This window comes from Neopelma chrysocephalum, unplaced genomic scaffold (genome assembly GCF_003984885.1).
Source record: "Neopelma chrysocephalum unplaced genomic scaffold, ASM398488v2 Primary Assembly neopelma1_347, whole genome shotgun sequence".
NCBI lineage: Eukaryota > Metazoa > Chordata > Aves > Passeriformes > Pipridae > Neopelma > Neopelma chrysocephalum.
Genome location: NW_020898011.1, coordinates 480,092 through 499,795, shown reverse-complemented (window position 1 = coordinate 499,795; position 19,704 = coordinate 480,092). Strand labels below are relative to the sequence as shown.

At 41.4% G+C, this 19,704-nt stretch overlaps 1 protein-coding gene across 2 annotated transcripts in view; it reads left to right on the top strand.

Annotated features, from left to right (window-relative positions):
• Positions 1-19,704, top strand: part of DOCK1 (dedicator of cytokinesis 1) — a 280,931-nt gene that overhangs the window by 26,453 nt on the left and 234,774 nt on the right. Inside the window, exons 3-12 of one of the 2 annotated variants that reach the window (XM_027705622.1) lie at positions 1,364-1,404; positions 3,662-3,717; positions 5,671-5,767; positions 9,380-9,528; positions 12,575-12,710; positions 13,319-13,476; positions 14,199-14,280; positions 15,205-15,340; positions 15,667-15,739; positions 17,993-18,072. In XM_027705622.1, coding sequence (XP_027561423.1) covers positions 1,364-1,404; positions 3,662-3,717; positions 5,671-5,767; positions 9,380-9,528; positions 12,575-12,710; positions 13,319-13,476; positions 14,199-14,280; positions 15,205-15,340; positions 15,667-15,739; positions 17,993-18,072 — 1,008 coding nt within the window. Of the gene's footprint in view, positions 1-1,363; positions 1,405-3,661; positions 3,718-5,670; positions 5,768-9,379; positions 9,529-12,574; positions 12,711-13,318; positions 13,477-14,198; positions 14,281-15,204; positions 15,341-15,666; positions 15,740-17,929; positions 18,073-19,704 lie in introns of both variants that reach the window. The other variant, XM_027705621.1, reaches the window with a different exon arrangement.

Genomic DNA, 19,704 nt, shown 5'->3' with positions numbered 1-19,704 from the left:
GAGGAGCCTGGTTGGACCTGCCTGGCCACACTGGGACCTGTGCAATGAGCAAGAGTGCAACCAGTTCTCCAAGGCAGATTTTGGCTGCTCTCTTATCTGTGATCCTTGGAGCCATTCCTGCTGGCTGCAAAGCTCCGGGAAGGAGAGGTTCAGCCGCCAGAAGCTGTCTTTGCTACGTGGGTTTTAATCAGTGTGGTGTCCTGAGGCAGCACAGAGGATGGGGTGGAAGAAGAGATACTGTGGTTGTGTGTTCTTCAGTTTGTACAGTGCATTTGGGCAGAGTTACGCTGTTTAGTGGACTCTGGAACTTCAAAATGTTGGTTTATTCCTATAAAACTGAGGGAATTCAGTTATTTAATAGGATTGGGATCTGTGTGTGGGTTTCAGCCAGTGGAGTTAATGGCGGCAGAAATGTTTTATCTTCTCTGCACCTGAGCTAGAAGCTGTGAGTGTTCATTTCAGCAGCAGTTGTCATTGATATTCCTCCGAAGGCAGAAAAAATGTGAGATGTGAGGCCAGTGCAGCTTCTGTAGGGAAGTGAACTGTGCTGGCTGTAGACCCCAGATCTAAGAAGATGGCACTAACCTTCCCCAGGTGAACATGGGGGATGAGCTCCTGGTGGAGTGTGAAGGTGATGAATCACTTTACCTCTTGCTGCAGGAGAGCAGACTGAAAAATCCCGTGTGCTTGAGCCTTTAATTTGTGCTTCAAGTCCCAGAGTGTGCATAATGAATTTATCAGCATGTGTTGACTTCACTGAACTTTCTTCCTGCCCCAGCTGTTGCTGGTTGCAATTTCTCTTCCAAAATTGCTTTGTTATCTCTCCATACTCACCCAGAGATGGATGCTTTGCTGTATAAAACCCCTGTTTGCATCCAGGCTCAGTTTTCCAAGAGGGCTCCTTGCTTTTATGTTTTGATGTGTGAACCATAAATCACAAAGTATTCTTGTGTTCTGATGAGATGGCTAAAGGCTGATCTACATTTGAGAACTTGCAGTTGTGCAATTTCAATAGGTCTTAAAATTGAACCAGTCAAACAGCACATTTTTGTAAAGTTAATGCTCTTGAAGTTTTTTTTTTTGTTTATATTGGTGAAATAGTAATTAAAATTAAGTGGATGGTAATTAAACACATAATATAAACATCCATCTCTGTCGTGTCTTGTCCATCAGTTTGATCATCATCACTGGGATTTTTACAGCTTCCAAGATGACCTGTTTTATCCAGGATATTAAACCTGTAGAAAACTGAAATTCAGGTGGGATGTGCAGGGGTGAAGCATCATCAGAAACCTCAGTGCTGGTGAGCTGAGAGGTGACATGAATGAACTTTTTCATGCTTTTTTTCCCTTTTCCCTTCTAGGTTGGTACAGAGGTTACACACTACGGAAGAAATCCAAGAAGGTGAGTGTTGCCAGAGCAGAGTGCTCATTTTTCTCCTGGGTAGAGATGAATTTGTGGCATTGGGTGTGTTGGTTTGTGGAGATCTTGTGTGCTGGTCAACATGTGTCCACTGGGCCCTGATCATTGTATTTCCAAACTCTGCTCAATGTGAATTTTTCAGGATTACAAAAAAAAAGGAAACTTATTTTAGCAAGGCCCAAAAGGTGAGTTGTATATCCAACTCTGGGGGCCCAGCAAAGGAAAGACATGGACCTGTTGGAGTGAGTCCAGAGGGATGGAGCAGCTCTGCTGTGAGGAAAGGCTGAGAGTTGGGTTTGTTCAGCCTGGAGAAAAGAAGGCTCTGGGATGACCTAATTGTGGCCTTCCAGGACCTGAAGGGCTCCAAGAAAGATGGAGAGAGACTATTTACAAGGGTCTGGAGTGGCAGGACAAGAGGGAATGGCTTCAAACTGACAATAGGTTTAGATGGGATACTGGGGAGGAATTCTTCCCTGTGAGGGTGGTGAGGCCCTGGCACAGGTTGCCCAGAGAAGCTGTGGCTGCCCCATCCCTGGAAGTGTCCAAGGCCAGGTTGGATGGGGCTTGGATCAACCTGGGCTAGTGGAAGGTGTCCCTGCCCATGGCAGGGGATGGAACTGGATGGGCTTTAAGGTCTCTTCCAACCCAAACCATTCTAAGATTCCATTTTTTGCAATGTCAAGGTATATTGGTCACTCACTACATGTGTTTTAATGGGCACCATCTTGTTTTCTGCAGTAACTGATGTACCAAGTAAAAGTTCAGAACTTTATGTTCTAATTGGTCTGTTTAGAGGCTGACACTTGTTAAATAATGTGTTACTGGTGAAAGCCAATTGCATCTTGGAAAGGGACACGGAGCTCTGCAATGGGATTTTTCAGCCTTTTTCTGGGAGAAGGGGAGGAATCTTCAGCAGTGTAATTTCAGGCTGTAGTTTAGAGCAGCCTTTCTGAAAAATAGAAAGGGAAACCACACAAATACTGGTTGTAACGTCATGTTTTATTTTTTGAGCATTTTACTTTATAGTAGTAATTAACCAGAATTAAACATCTTCTGGTTTTGCTTCTTTTTTTTCACTAAAACACCAAAAATGTCATGTTTGCCTCCAGAGGTGTGTTTTTAGTTGCTGTGTATGTCTAAAAGTACAGAGCTGAGTTGTGTGGTTTGTCCCACCCATTTCCTTACCAGACCTGGTTTTGTGTTCTATTTTGATATTTTCTTTTTTATTTTTTTGGGAATACATTAAATTTCTTACAAAGTGTGTTTTACAAATGTACCTTGTACAGCCTAAGAAGAAATTACACATTCTTCTTGCCTTAAATTAAGTCCACGTGTTTCTGCACTTCTCTGACTGCCACTAAATGCAGTAACTTTTATTTATTTTTTTTTAACTGAGATGAAAAAAAAACACCTTCCTCTTTCTGTGCCCCCAGTGGCTTTCTAAGAATTCCTAATTTTGCATTCCCATGTGATAAGAAAACTCAACTTATACCTTGAAGGGTGAGGTGGAGGAACTTGCTTTCCCAGCTTGACTTGAATTATTTTTTAATATGAGCTTACGTTATTTTAAAAATATGGTTGTATTTCTGGAATCTTGATTAATTTAGAATATTTTTTCAGAAAAGCTGAACTGGTGTCTTGTAGTATTGGGTGTTGAATTGGTTTTTGGCTTGTAGTAGTAGCAGTGGGCTGGTGGTAGAAGGCAATTTGGGACCAGAAGCAACATCTTGTAGCGGGGTAAGAAAGCTTGGTAAGATGTGAGGAAAAGCAAGGAGTGGAGGTGGATTCTAGGCAAAGTGTCATTTTTGGAGCGGATTATGTAAAATCATCTCTTTCACGCTGTGAAAATGAAATCTGTCTTAATTTTCACCTGAATGTAATGATCCAGGGACCTGGAGACTTGTGGCAAACTGTGCCTCTAATAGGGCAGAAAAAACCCCTCTGTGGGCCACTTCTGACAGGGTGTCTCTGCTGTTTCCTTCAATATTGTGAAATTTAATTTCAAAACACTTGATCTGTATTTGCTATGGTTGCAATAGCACCTTCTTGAGAGGACCCGCAACACAAAAGTTAGGGTGTGTTAAAAAAAAATCCCAGACACAACTACTGTGATGTTTAAGAGGATGTGAATGGCTCTGCAGACCCAGCAGTGTCTTGGCATATTTTTAGGTAATAAACACAAGATGTTGTGTGCAACTGGTTATTTAACACATCTCTTTCCTCTCCCTCCCTCTCCAAGGGCATATTTCCTGCCTCCTATATCCATCTGAAGGAAGCAATCGTTGAAGGCAAAGGGTAAGTTTGATTTGAAAAGAACGAAAATCCATTTTCCTATTTGTATTGATGTAATTTTGGTGTACTGACAAGTGACTTACACTTGTTTCCAGTTAGTCAATGAGCTGCTGATGGAAAATGTGTGTGTTTTGGTGTTTAAAATGTTTTAAATTATTAATTCCCCTCACGTGGAAGGTGGTGTCACATCAGCAGAGCTGGATAGGGCTGCCTTGAGCTAAAGCATAACCTTCTGTCTATTCATGGAATTAATAATTTATCATTTCTCTTTATAACTTTTATTACTGTCTAGACTAATAATTACCTAGATTAACTTCCTCCATTCCTCCATCCCTGCCTTCTGCTTTAGTCCAGTGTCAGTTTTCCCAGCTTCTTTTATTTTGCAACCCTTGAGTCTTATGGCTTCTGTCTGCTGTGTTAAAGAGGCCTTTGATATGAGACACCTTTCTTTTATGCACATGAAATTGAAGTAATTTCTGAATTCTTCTTCATTTCATCTTGGAGACTGGTCTCCTTGCTGAAAACCATTATCCAGGCATTGTTTTCTGCCTTACTGAGAAGTTATTTTGTGTCCTCTTCCCATCCCTGGCGTGTTCAGCACTAAATATTTGAGCTGCATTTATTATTTAACAGCTGTTCAGATCCTAATATGGCAAATCAGCTTTGCTGGACATGCATGTAAAAGTTTCTAACTTGGATATCAAAGTTTAGTTAAAAAACAGGAAAAAAACCCCAACCAAATCCCAGAGAAGAAAAAAAAAAGGAGTGAAATTATTAAATAATTTCCCAGGTATGAAATGGAGTGAAACAGGATTAAAATACTTTATTCCTTTGTGCCTGACTTATTTTTACACACCGTTAAATATGTAAATGATCAAACTTCTAATCATGAGATTGCTGCATAATGACATCTTTCTCCCTGATTACAAAACTGCCTTTAAGTACCCTACTTTGGAAATATTAAAAGGTCTAGTTGGTGTTTCTTACTTTCATGGTACATAATTTTAAAACAAATCATACAGAAACTTTGTGGTGAGAACTTGAATGCCTAAGTTTTCATTGCAAGACCAATATTTTGAGGAAAAAAAACAATTACAGATTAGTATTGTTGCATTGTAGGTTGTGTATATGTGGCTTTTATCTGACTTCTGGTAAAAGAAATGTCTCAGTAATAAATGTTCTGGTGAGGTGTGTCTTGATATCCTTGTGACTATGGAAATAAGGAGAGGATGGGAAAAGTTTTCAAGGACATGAAGTGATAGGACAAGGGGGAATGGCCTTAAGATGAAGAAGGGTAGGTTTGGATTAGGTATTGAGAAGAAATTGTTCCCTGTGAGGGTGGTGAGGCCCTGGCACAGGTTGCCCAGAGAAGCTGTGGCTGCCCCTGGATCCCTGGAAGTGTCCAAGGCCAGGTTGGACGGGACTTGGAGCAACCTGGGCTAGTGGAAGGTGTCCCTGCCCATGGCAGATTTTTAGGGTCCCTTCCAACCCAAACCATTCTGTGGTTCCATAGTCTCAGCCCATCCAAGTACCCTTTATGTTGTGTGTCTGTACTGGTTTACCACTTCAGTATCTCATAACATCATCTTTTTGCTTATAAATTTCTACTAAATGATGTTATTTTCAACCCTGTATTATTGTCTTCGGAAATGAACAGTTCCTTCTTAGGCATGGTTCTAGATTTGAGGATTTAGATTGGAAATTAGGATAAAAATTTTCACAGGAAGGGTTGTCCAGCCCTGGCACAGCTGCCCAGGGCAGTGGTAGAGTCACCATCCCTGGAAGTGTTTGAAACGTGGATGTGGCAGCTGAGGACATGGTTTAGTGGTGAACATGGTGGTGCTGCTGGTTGGACTCGATCTTAAAAGTCTTTCAGACCTTAAGTTTCTGTGATTCTGTGTTCTCACTCAAAGCTACTACTTAATTCAGCCTTTTTTTTCCCTTCCTCCTCCTCAGCCAACATGAAACAGTGATCCCCAACGAGCTCCCCTTGATTCAGGAGGTCACCACCACGCTCCGGGAATGGTCCATAATATGGAGGCAATTATATGTTGTAAGTAACAACTGAGGAAAACATTTCCACTGGTAATGGTTTATGGAAAGAGTAGTGCTGGGAAGGGAAAAGAAGGAAGGAACTACTAATGGTGAATGAAGTATTAATGCAATTCCCTTTCTCTTACTATTTCTAGTGACTACTTGTAGTATTGAAAAGCTCTTCGGCATCTTCTCTGTTAAAGCAAAAAATCTCTGTGGTGATTCTCTTGCATGTTTTCTCAAATCCTATATATTTATTGTGCAGAATCAGTTTTTTAGAGTGTTACCTTGATCTAGGAATAATTTGTTAAGCAATTCTGACCCATTTTGCGTGGGGGTTCTGTTATACGGAATACATTGGATTTTTAAGATGTAGACAGATTTGGAATAATCTAATATATAATAATATTAATTAAGAAAATGCTTTTCAGGGCAGTTCTTAAGGCTGTCTATGTTATGAAGTAAATGAATATTTAATGTTGAATTTGCAGATGTGAACTTAAACCTTTGTAAAATCATCACTGTAGGCCTTTTTCCTCTCAGTATTTCGTACTTGAAGTTAATTGTTCCCAGTTTATCCCGACCTTTAAGTTACATACCTGATTATTTTCATGTGCTAAGGTTCCAAGCACGTAAGAATATATTCCTAGAAATTTATAGTAATAAGCATTGGTAGTCTCTCAGATGGGAAAACAGGAAAACACAGATGCAAGTGCAAATAAGTAAGGTCAAGAGTTTAAACTTACACCTAAAAGTGCAATTCAGATGCAAAACAACACCTGCTGTGAGATTTAAGGTGCCCTGGCTCATGCTTCTCCTGCTCTCTGTGTTGCAAGGTCACTGTAACAAGATAATGGGAACATGAAAGTCTTTTATTTAAAGTAGGATTTAATTCAGAGTCTGTTTCCTATAAATGTGTTTGAAATCTTCTATCATAAAAGTGCGAGCTGGGTAATGAAGGCACCAACTGGAAATGAAGATGTTTGTGTTGACTAATGTGGTTTTTAATCACACCCATGAAAATAAAGATTAGAAATACAGTGTAATGGAAATGATGCAGTGTTGCAGAGTAAAGGATGAAGGATAATATCTTACATGAAGAGAAGCAGATTGTATATTATAGAGAGAGCTTTAACATGATGTTATAGTAGAGAGGTTGTGCTGAGGAGCAAGGAAGAAGTAGGGAGGCAGAAGCAAAGCAGGAGGAACAGAGGGGCAGAAGGGCACTGAGAACAGCCTTGCCCTTAGTTCCATTGCTATAGAATCATGGAATGGTTTGGGTTGGAAGGGACCTTAAAGCACATCCAGTTCCACCCCCTGCCGTGGGCAGGGACACCTTCCACTAGCCCAGGTTGCTCCAAGCCCCGTCCAACCTGGCCTTGGACACTTCCAGGGATGGGGCAGCCACAGCTTCTCTGGGCAACCTGTGCCAGAGCTTCACCACCCTCACAGGGAAGAATTTCTTCCTAATATCTAATCTAAATCTTCCTTCCTTCAGCTTAAAGCTGAATTCCCCCTTATCCTCACACTCTGCGCCCTGTGGGCTGCTGAGGACACAGAGTATTACATTTTGACCTGATGTCCTTCTTGGGGGATTATCTGGAGTATGAAGTCTGGTATTTCCTAATGTCAGAGAAATGCTGCTTTCTGAACCACACAAGACCTCATTGCAGTGCTCATATAATAGGAAAGAAGCAACAGCAGAGAAACATTGTTAGGAGTTTTCTTCCCATGACGTGTGTGCTTTTTTTAGTAGTAAATATTCTCCTTGCTGTGAATTTTTAACATCTCATTTGTCAGCCATTTATTTCCATGAACACATGTGGCAGCTACACCTTTTGGAGTGAGTCCAGAAGAGGTCATGAAGTTGATTAGAGTGTTGAAGCATCTCTCCTACAGGAAAGGCTGAGAGAATTGGGAGCTTGGAAAAGAGAAAGCTTTGGGGTGAAATATTATTGTGACCTTCTGGGACCTGAAGGGAACCCACAAGAAAGATGGGGAGAGACTATTTGCAAGGGCATGGAGTGACAGGAAAAGGGGGAATGGCTTCAAACTGACAGGGAGTAGGTTTACATTGGATTTTAGGGAAAAATTCAAGGCAACCCCTGTCAGTTTGCCAAGAGAAGCTGTGGCTGCCCCATCCCTGGAAGTGTCCAAGGCCAGGTTGGATGGGGCTTGGATCAACCTGGGCTAGTGGAAGGTGTCTCTGCCCATGGCAGGGGGTGGAACTGGACGAGCTTTAAGGTCTCTTCCAACCCAAACCATTCCAGGAATGTGATTCATCATAAACAATACTTCAGTGCTTTGCTGATAATTTTGAGTTCAGGTGGTGCCGAAAGGGTTCCAGTCCCTGTTACAGCTTTACTCTGGGTAGGTAGATCACTTCATGAGTTTGTATCTCAAGGATATCTGTTGGATTGATTGCATGAGATCAGCTGCCAGAAAGAGCACTGGAGCAGTGGGATTGTGTTATCAGGGGAGCTTTGTTTTACTGGAGGTAGCTGGTTTCAGACTGGGCAATCTGCAGACTACACAGACATTCCATGTTGTCCATATCTTGCATATCAAAAACCATTAAATGGGCACATTTATGCCTTTATTCAGTTTGTAATTCGAGTTTAAATATTGAGTGGATACTCAGCTTTCATTTCCACAAAGCAGAGGACGTGGCATGTTTTCCCTCTCCCCAGTCTATGATTGCCTGCAGCATTGAAAATCAGGAACCACTTTCCCATTTGGATTTGTCTGTATTTAGCTCCCAGCCATATGTGCCTGTTGTGTCTTTCTCTGCTACATTACAGAGCTTTTAATAATGGGTATTTTCTCTCTGTGAAGGTTCTCCCACTATAATCAAGGCAGCTTTTGGATAATCTGAACAGACTGAAGTCTTTAAGTTTCACAGTTAGATATCCTTTTTCCCAGAGCCTTGGAATCATTATGTTCTTTTCCTGCATCTTCTGCAGTTTTTCTTTATCTCTTATATATAGTGGGGAATTTTATTGTAATTATTTAATTATTCCTAGGTTAGCTGAGTGTTTCCAAGTGAAGTTTTTATGTACTGCTGGCACTGTTTAAAGTTCCAGGCTTTAAAAATAATTTAGGTATTTAACTTCCTATGAGGTTTAATGTTTTCCTGGTTTTTCACTGTCCTTTAGCTGTTACCTGTGGACTTGTAAGATACTGATGTACTTGACTTTGCACCCTGAGGGATTTTAAAGTGTTGTTCTGAAGGTTTAACTAGGGAGGGGAAGGATTCTCCAATCTGTTGCAGATGGACTTTTGCAGAACTTGAGCCTCTTGCTGTTAAAATGAACCATTTTTAGTCCTGTTCTGATCAGGACAGAGAGTCATTGAATAAAGTTACCTGTGAATATTCCCCTCAAATGCCTGAATACATCATGACCCAGGTTTTAAGGTGTCATAAACACAAACTTTTACACCTATTTAGAGCCCTAAAGCTGAACGTCAGACTCTCTGTATTCGGTGTTCTGTGCTATAAAAAAATTAAGCTCCCCTTTTAGAGCTGTTGTGGACTTTTACCCTTTAAATTCATGTTTTATAATTGCAATTAATTCTGTGTGTTTAAAAGGGCTTCAAAACTAACTTCTGCCCCTCTTTTCCCTCCAAACAGCAGGATAACAGGGAAATGTTCCGCAACGTGAGGCACATGATTTATGATCTCATTGAGTGGAGATCCCAAATCCTGTCTGGGACTCTGCCCCAAGATGAGCTCAAAGAACTGAAAAAGAAAGTGACTGCCAAAATTGATTATGGCAACAGGTTTGTGAACGGTATTTTCCAAGTTTTTGTGCTTTTATTCCTGTATTTATGGAGATGTGATAGTTGTATATTAACAGCTCTGTTAATCGAAGTTGATGCAGCATCTTTATAATATGTAAAGTGGAATCCATATATCTCTCTTGTGATGATATTATCAATTTGTTATTTTTAAGGGCAATTCAAAAGTGCAAGTTTTGCTTCCATTCAAAATATAACTTAAACTCCACTTGCTTCTGCAGCACAAACAGTTGTGGCCCTCTCAGCACCACCAGCTGTGTGTGCCCTGGAGTCACTCAGCTTAATGTGATGGTGAAGGATTTGGCTCAGAAGCATCATTTAGCTCAGTGTTCCTCTATTTCCATGGTATCCAGCTGGTAGCAGAAGATTAACAGACAGATTTCATAAAAGAAAGTATCTGTTGAAGTTGGGAAGAAAATATTGACCAAAACCTGTAGTTTGCGTGCGTTAGATATTTTAGTAACGTATTCTCTCTGCAAACAGTCTGGATTTAAGCATGATTTTTTAAAATAAAAGTTGTCTATACAGTTATAACTTTCCATTTTGATAAAAAATGAGAAATCTCGTGTTGCACTTCAGTCAGGACATTATTTGAAGCAGTGTATTGAACACTGAGAGAGTGTTGTAGTGCTCCCTTCCAATCCTACCCATTCTGTGGGATCCTGTAGTCCTGCACACCTGGGGACTGAAAAAGTTTTCACCAAACCAGTCTTTAAATCCTTTGTGATGTACATATCTCATCAGATTTTAGCTATTTGTGTTAAATTCCTTAAGAACTGCCAAATCTGCAGTATTTGTTTGTGCACTTTATCAGCAAAAGCTGTGATTTAAAAAAAAAATTAAAAAAATACTCAGTGACTGCATTCAGTTGGTAATTATCATTTATAATCCAAGATATGGACGGCTGTACCTCTGTACACAATTAACCAGATGTTGTTGGTATTATTTGTTTGGCTACTGTATTTTACCATCTGTCCAAGGAGTTGGTAAAAGTTACTTTGAATAACCTCCAGATGCTCAGCCTTCAAATACAATGGAACATCTTGTGCTGTGCTTTATATTCATGATGTTCTGATGGACTAATTAAGTGATCAGAATGTTCTCTGGGGGGTGCAGGAGGGAGGTGAATTCCAACTTCTGAGTAAATACTCACAACTGAAAGATAACATATGTTTCTAATAGTCCTACATTTACTGTGTCTGAAAGAGGCATGAATGGTGATTTCAGTGTCCAGACAGAGAATTCATTATTTGTTTTATAAATACAAAATGATCTTTAAGGTCCTTTCCAACCCAAACCATTCTAAATGTGTTCTAATCATACCCAGCCTTTTCCTGATTTGTGAAATACTGATTTGTAAATAAGATTTGTTTCTATAAATACAGCCAAAAAGTTTTTTACAGCATGTTGTCAGAATAACTGAGGAAGTAAAAGTGGCCTTAGGAATCTGTATTTTTAATATCTTTCTGAAATTGGGTCAGGTAATTTTGTTGTGAAAACATCTTTTTTTTGTTCGGTTGCAAAAATCTGTAACTGGGACACTTAGGAAAAAAAAAATCCAGATTTTTTCCAAGCATCATTTGCAAGTTAAAGGATGAAACAAAGGAATTGAATCAAAGTGTTTGCTTTGACTTATTTGACAGTCTGTGCAAACGTTTTTGTCCCATTGGTGTTGTAGGCCGGGTGATGAGCCTTTCCCTGAATTCCTGAGGTACCATTTCCTCTGCTCCAGGCAGTTCCTCCTATGGAAGGACCCTGGAGGACTGGCAGTTCCAGCCCAAGTGCTCAGTGGGTGTATCCCCTGCTGTGGCTGCTGTCCAGGAAACAGTAGTAGGGAGGAGCAAGACTGTTTTGGCTGCTTTTCTGTTTGCTTTCAATGATGAAACTGTTTTCTCGCTAAAAAAATTCATCTGGGAGCTTAATATTCCAGGGATGTTTGAGTTTCATGGTGGCTGCAACCAGTTACAGAGCAGAGCTTGGGAGGTGTTGCTTAAAAATCTTCTGCTTTCACTCTGCAACTTGAGTGATGTTTCTCTCCCCTTGAATTAATTCAGTGCAATTAATTGGAGGGGTTTGTGTTTTGACCGTGCTCCAGACTTTAACACCTCCAAGTCTCCCTCTGTGCAAGGAGGGATGAGGAGGGATCCTTTAAGTCCATGAAACTCATCTTTGGCTGCCACAGCTCCTGTTCTTTAAGTGCTTTGGGGTTCTGTCCAAAGGGGATTTACTTTCAGATAAACCACCAACCTCTGAGTGAATTATCAGACACAGCAAATTTGATTTAAGCTCATTGATCAAACATTTCAAACCCACAGTTACAGCAGCTCCATTGTGAGAGCTGAGTGCAGAGTTAGAAGGAGAAAATAGGGACCCAGTGGATTGGGATGGAGATGAGAAGGTCAGTGTTAGGGAGAGGGCCTGATTTTTTTTTTAATCCTTGGTTCTGCTGCCAGCACTGTACTAACCTGGAAAAATGTGAAAGGCCTGTCCTAAGACTGGTTTTGATCATGGCAGAAACCTTTCTCTCTGCAGAAGGTAATCGTGGATGTTGACACTCTGCTGACACAAATCTGGCTTCTGCTTTAAATAAAGGGAAACAATTCATGGCTGCTCGGATCTCGTAGGGTTTGGGTAAAACAGGAATTTGCTGCTTTGGAGGAGAAGGTGGAGTGGGATGGGATGAAAGGAACTGCCTGTGGTGGGACTGTAGTGGTTGGTTTATCAGTGGTTGTTGGATGAATCAGAGAATGAGACAAAATCTCTCACAAATTTAGTTGTTTAAGAAATTACTTCCCCAGCTTTTCTGCTGTTTCGTTTACATCAGTTCTCTCTGTGCTGTGGGAATAAGTGATTTCCAGCCAGGAATGCTTATCTCCAGTGCTGGTGACATGTTAAATTACATTATCATGTATCAGATAATGTGTTTTTCTCTCATATGTCAGGTGTACAAGTTAAACACTTGGTAGGTGATTTTTAAACCTTTATTTGAGCACTGTTAATTCACAAGCGTATTTTCTTGTTTGTTTAGAATTCTTGATTTAGATCTGGTGGTTAGAGATGAAGATGGCAACATTTTAGACCCAGAGCAGACCAGCACCATTAGCCTTTTCAGAGCACATGAAATAGCTTCCAAGCAAGTTGAAGAGAGGCTACAGGAGGAAAAAGTAAGATATACTGAGCACTGTGGCTTTTCCCTTTCAACATATGACTGTAAACTAATTGGATGACTGTTGTTTTTAGCATTGCAAATGAGGAATTTCATATTTTTGTGAAGTGTTATCAGGCTTAAACATTTTGTAAAGAACTTATCTGTCTTAGGTTGTTTTTTAATCTTCCTTTAAGGGATTTAGTAGAATTTATGGTCGAGATGTGTAAGTTTGTGAGAAGTAGAAATTGTGCTGTTTCCTTTCCTGTCTGTCTTGGTGCTCTGTACCTGTCAGAAAAACAGCAGGCAAAGCAAGGAACAAACTTTCTGGGTTTTATCGAGTATATTCGAGGCTCTATTTTTTCCTCCATATGTTTAACTCTCTTTTTAATAACTGAAGACATCTCTCTTCCCTGGTTTTTTTTCTTTTACTGTCTCCTTATGGTGTGGCACTTGAAGACAGATCCAGAAAACACTGTCATAAATCCTGATATAAACAAAGATCAAGAAGTAGACACTTAACAAAAAAACCCTTCTTCTGTCTGAAAGGTTTTAGGAAAGTTTTATAGCAGTAGAATATCTGTTAGGTTGAGTTAAACTTTATTTTCTTCTGTTCTTGAATTGCAGTCTCAGAAACAGAATATTGATATCAACAGACAAGCCAAGTTTGCTGCCACCCCTTCCTTTGCTTTATTTGTAAATTTAAAAAATGTGGTCTGTAAAATAGGAGAAGATGCTGAAGTCCTCATGTCTCTGTATGATCCACTGGAATCAAAATTTATCAGGTTAGTGCACTCCTCAGTGTAACCCCTAAGCTGTGCTTACTCAGTTATAGTAGTGAGGTAGTTTTAGGGCTCATGAAAGTCAAATTTCTGTGGAAAGCATAGGCAAGTCCCTGGGTACATCTGAGTTTCAGGGTTGTGCTGTTCCTCATCAGGCTGTCCTGTGGTTCCCCAAGAGCAGATCTCATGTGAGAGGTGAACACACGGGCAAGGTATGAGCCCTCCCTGAGCTGCAGAAATTCTCACACTCTGTTGCTGAGAAGTTGTTTGCTTTATAAAAATAATATACACTAAGGGAAATGGGCAGCTCTCCACTGCATATTCACTTGTTCAGGATAAGCAGATGGGGTTTAAAAGAGTCTTCTGAAGTTGATTTTATCTGCTTATGTTAAAGGGCATGCAGTGATAGGACAAGGGGAAAATGACTTTAAGCTGAAGGAGGGCAGGTTTAGATGGGATATTGGGAAGAAACTGTTCCCTGTGAGGGTGGGGAAGCCCTAGCACAGGTTGCCCAGAGAAGCTGTGGCTGCCCCATCCCTGGAAGTGTCCAAGGCCAGGTTGGATGGGGCTTGGAACAACCTGAGATAGTGGAAGGTGTCCCTGCCCATGGCAGGGGGTGGAACAAGATGGTCTTTAAGATCCCTTCCAACCCAAACCATTCCGTGATTCTGTTGTTCTATGAAATAAAAAAAAAATAAATCTCAGAGTACTGGGTTTTTTTTCAGTGAAAACTACTTGGTGCGCTGGTCGAGCTGCGGGCTGCCCAAGGACATCGACAGGCTGCACAACCTGCGCGCCGTGTTCACCGTGAGTGCGGCCTGCGCTGAGGGCGCTCCCGTCAGAGCCGGGGAGTGACGGGGGGGACACGATCTGTGTGGGGTTACCTCTGCTGGGAGTGCGGCTTCCTGCAAAAAAAGCCTGGAGAGGGACTTTGGACAAAGGCATGGAGGGACAGGACAAGGGGGAATGGCTTCAAAGTGCCAGAGGGTAGGGTTAGATGGGATATTGGGAAGGGATTCTTCCCCGTGAGGGTGGTGAGGCCCTGGCACAGGTTGCCCAGAGAAACTGTGGCTGCCCCATCCCTGGAAGTGTCCAAGGCTGGATAGAACGGGGCTTGGAGCAACCTGGCCTAGTGGAAGGTGTCCCTGCCCATGGCAGGGGTTGGAACAGGATGAACTTTAAGGTCCCTTCCAACCCAAACCAGTCAGGAATTCTATGCTGGCAAAGACTCACGTGAGACGTTTCCCATAAGTGATCCACTAAACGTTCTCAACACCAGGCTAAAACTGAAACTGCTCTTAGAAATTTTAACACATTAGAAATGGTTTGGCCTCCAAAGCAATTAATTTACACAGAAGTCTGAGGATGGTGAAGCCCTGGCACAGGTTGCCCAGAGAAGCTGTGGCTGCCCCTGGATCCCTGGAAGTGTCCAAGGCCAGGTTGGACAGGGTTTGGAACAACCTGGGCTAGTGGAAGGTGTCCCTGCCCATGGCAGGGGGTGGAACAAGATGGTCTTTAGGATCCCTTCCAACCCAGACCATTCTGTGATTCTGTTGTTCTATGAAATAAATAAAAAAAAATAATTATGTACTATAACAAAAACACTTTGCCCTGGTGCCAGAGGCTTGCACACAGTGAAGGCAAATTCTGAGCAACAAACCTTCTGCCTACTGAAATGGAACTTGAAATCCTTATTATTATGAAGTAACCTGGTGAAACTACTCTTTCTAGGACCTGGGCAGCAAAGACCTGAAGAGGGAGAAAATCAGTTTTGTGTGTCAGATTGTAAGAGTTGGCAGAATGGAGCTGAGGGACAACAACACCAGGAAACTCACGTCCGGACTGCGGAGACCTTTTGGGGTGGCAGGTAACGGTGCTGGATCTGTCCACATCATGTCTTGCTCAGAAATTGGGTGTGTGAGTTTATACAACACCACAGGAGTTTGAGTTGTTCCAAATGTAATCAGACTGATCTATCAAAGAAATTACTGTAGCTTCCAGGACTTGTGTCAGAGGTGCCAAAGGTTATTTGCAATGTGTTGTTGTTCCATAGGAAAATTCTGAGATTACATAGTTAATAATTCTGTCCCTCTTCTGGGTTGTTCTGTTGCTCCTAGTGCCCCAGGGTATTCCCTCTGCCCCCCTCTTCCCACGTTGATCCCTTAATTCAGTACCCTTTGTTTTTCTTTGCAGTGATGGATGTTACTGACATAATTAACGGGAAGGTTGATGATGAGGACAAGCAGCACTTCATCCCATTCCAACCGTAAGTAGGAAAGAGTTTAAAGAATAGCAGAAGGGAAAATATTAAGAATTCAACTTTGATTTTTAAAAAGCAGTTGATATTCTGAAATTAATTTATTTAGTGAGGTATTTTATCTTGAGTAGTGCTTGCTAATATATCTTCTTGATTATTTCCCATTAGTCATAACTTTTGGGGTATTTTAAGTTTGAGTTTAAAACCTGCTTTCCCAGTTTTGCGGCATTGTTTTGTTTTTATTTAAAGATGTCAGGGTGATAATGTATAAGAGGTGAAACACTTAAATAAGTTCATTTTGAGTTTATCTCTGCCTGAGATGGATAAAGACTAGCAGTGTTACCAACATCCAGTGCAGGTGACTTCTGTGGATTTAGTAAATGATAACATTTGTCTTTTCCTTGGTAGGAGATAAAATTTCGTAGCCACAGTAATGAGAATCGAAACAAAAACTGGGGATTTGAAGGATGGCTTGATAAACCTCCTGCAGTATATTCTCATAATTCAACTTTATCATGCAAGACTTTTACCAGAAACCTTAAAATATTTTGGTAGTTGGTGAGGGAGAGGTTGTCTGCTGGACACACCTGCTCACAGAATCAGACCAATGTCTACACAGACTTGGTCTTAATTCTACTTATCTTAAACCACAGACCTTCCCACACTGACTCTGAGCTTGTTGACATGGGATATATAGATATGTGCAGAGAAACTGCTTTTAGAAGCAAAAGCTTATTAACAAGTGAGAATGTGTGGGAAATACTCTGTTCCATCCATAGATCATAGGGGTTTTTATTGTTCCATGAAGCAAGGAAAGGTAGAAGGATAAGGCAAATAAAAGTGCATAAAATATGGGTGTTTAGTTTTCCCATTGTGGGAAATGCTGGAGTGCCATCTGTTCCAAAAGGCAAAACATAGTTATGGGACCTAAGTTCCTTGATTAATACACTAATGGTATTCAGACGGGGTTTAATAATATTAAAAAGAAAGGAAGCTTGAAATAATGTTATCTCAAATCAACTTTATTTTGAAAAATAGGCCTAATTCAGGAAGCCCTTGTGGTTTGAAGGTGTAGGGCTGGTGAGAAGACAGCAAGACGTGCAGGTGCTGCAGAAGGTGTTAATGAGAAAATCAAAGTACAATTCCATTTTGCAAGGAAAACGGAGGTTTTTAGGGAAGAGTAGCATATGTTTATTGCGAGGTAAACAATAGCAAGTTTATTTTTTAGCGAGTGTGGAAGTAAGCAATGAAAATGAACATTTGTGTATCAAAGTGGATGCTAATGGAACATCTAGTTTTCTGCTCCATTAACACTGATTTATTTTTTTCTGTGTAGACAAATCAGATTTTTGGAAAAGATGTACAATGTGATTTTTTTCTTTCCCCCTGTGATAAATTAAAACATTCTTCTGAAAAAGTATGTTCCAAAAAACATGAATAACATGGAGTTGCACGCTAAGCACTGGTGTAATTTTTTCTAACATAGGCTTATGCTGTTCATATGAGCCACATTTTTCTCCTCATTCCATGCTTTGTTTCTGTTGTACCACACACAATTCTGTTTTCACATCTTTGTTTGTTTGTATTCATTCACTAGCCACCGACACAATGGCTGTCAAAAGCACTTGGCGAGATTACTTCAATGCCACTTAATGCTGCTGTTTATTTATAGCTCCCATCTTTCCATTTATTCCCCAAGTTTAACAGAATGTTTGGGTTATCTGCTTTTCTCCTCCTTTTTCTGTGAGATTTATGGTAGCTTTTCCTTCAGACACCCTGCACTGCTGCTTTACCTGTGGAATGGCAGAGGTGACCTCACAGGTGTTGCAGGGCCAGCCTGTTGTATATTTGTATTTATATTAAAGGGAAAACTGCCTGTGTAGGTTTTCACTGCTTTACTGGGGGTTCTGAGGTGGGAGACCTTCCTCTGCTCATGGAGGAGGGCATTGGGTCTGTGCATGTCCCCGAGGGGAGCAGTAACATGGCAGGTGTGCTGTACTCTCTGGTAGACCAGCGTTCTTCTGATTAATGATCTTCCTCTGTCTTTCTTGTCACCTTTCCTGTCCTCTGTCTTGCGTTGACTAATAAACACTCTTTGTCACAACTATGATACGATCTTTTGTGTTCCCTTGTCACTGTGACTTCTGGTTTTCTGTGCCCCTTTGTTTCCTGGTGTTGGTCGTCATGTGCATCCTCCAGGCTAGCGTTGGATGACGCCATTCGACACAAGCAGCTGAACATATCATCCCGTTTTTCACCCAGGGTGGCAGGGGAGAATGATTTCCTTCAGACTGTTATAAACAAAGTGATTGCTGCTAAAGAAGTCAACCACAAGGGTCAGGGTAGGTGCCCTTCTTTATCTACACTCCTGTGCCTAAAACTGCTCATCTCCTGATTTGCAACATGATGATTATTTGAATTTTGCTTGTTCACTGCTCTTTGGTGACAGAAAAAGTGTTGGCACGGCTTGTTCCTCTCTTCCCACCTTCAGGGCTCGTTCTGATACCCCTCCCTGCCCTACATCTTTTCCCCCTGCCCCATGTTGACTCTACAGGTTGTATCACTGTTCATGTCTTGGATGTCTTTATGTCTCTACTGGAGAGATTGGAGGCCACAGAGATGATGAGGGGTCTGGAGCATCTCTCTTATGAGGAGAGACTGTGGGAGCTGGGCCTGTTTAGTCTGGAGCAGAGAAGACTGAGATGGGATCTCATCAGTCCATATAAATATCTCCAAGGGGTGTCAGAGCATGGTGTCAGACTCTTCTCAGTGGTGCCCAGTGACAGGATGAGGAGTTACAGCCATAAACTAAAACACAAGAAGTCCCACCTCAACATGAGGAAGATCTTCCTTCCATTGAGGGCGGCAGAGCACTGGGACAGCTGCCCAGGGAGGCTGTGGAGTCTCCCTCTCTGGAGACATTCCAAACCCACGTGGATGTGTTCTGGTGTCACCTGCTCTGGGTGACCCTGCCTTGGCAGGGGGGTTGGACTGCATGATCTCCAGAGGTCCCTTCCAACCTGAGCAATTCTGTGATTCCATGCTGGAAATTACGACTCAGAAGTTGGCCGTTGTGCCCTTGAGCTGTGGATTTTGGCCTCCTCATGTCGAAGGAAGAAATATATTCTCTTCCTTTGCCCTATTTTTCCACTCTGCAGCTGCACTTGGAACATTTGGCTCCCTCCCAGGAAGACCAGGGCATTGTTCCTGCAGCACTGCCCCCACCTGAGCCTGCAGGTGGTGAGGATGGAGCCCAAGCCCTCTCAGACCTTCAGTGGTACCTTCTCTTAGGGGCTGCTCAGAATTCAGCGTACACAGCTGACATGAAACTCAGCTTCTCAAGTCTGGGTTGGTTTATTCTTGTGTGTATACAAAACTTCATGATCTCTCCAGTTATTACTGGCTTCAATATTTTCCTGGGATTCTGGATTAATACAGAGTTATGCAAACTAATGCAGAGTTTTCCCCAAACACTGTGTTTCACTGTATCACTTAAGCCATATCTGCACAAGAGACCCAAGGAAGATTATATACTTTTTCCTGTTTTTTTTTTTTTTAAACTAATTAATAGCAGATAAAAATCTACATTTTTGAATGTAGATTGAATCTTATTTTTGAATTATCCTTTAGCTAAAGAGGAAAATTTAGATCTGCTTTTCCTCCCCTTGTTTTCACATACAGCCAGTGTGTATCAGAAAGGAGGAAACATTTCAGCTTTTTGGATTCATTTCAGATTCTTTCCCTAAAAAAAAAAAAAATGCCCAAGCAAAGAGGGAAAGATTGAGTTGTTCCTTACCCAGTCAGTGCAGGTACAGTTGCTGTTTGGTGAAATAGCTGCTGTCAGAACCATCTCTGGCAGCAAGTCAGCACAGAGCCTTTTACAGAGATAACACAGAGGAGGCAGCAAGCTGCCAACTGTGTACAAAATGAATGTACAGTTAATTATGGTACAGCATAACCCACAATTTGTTTCA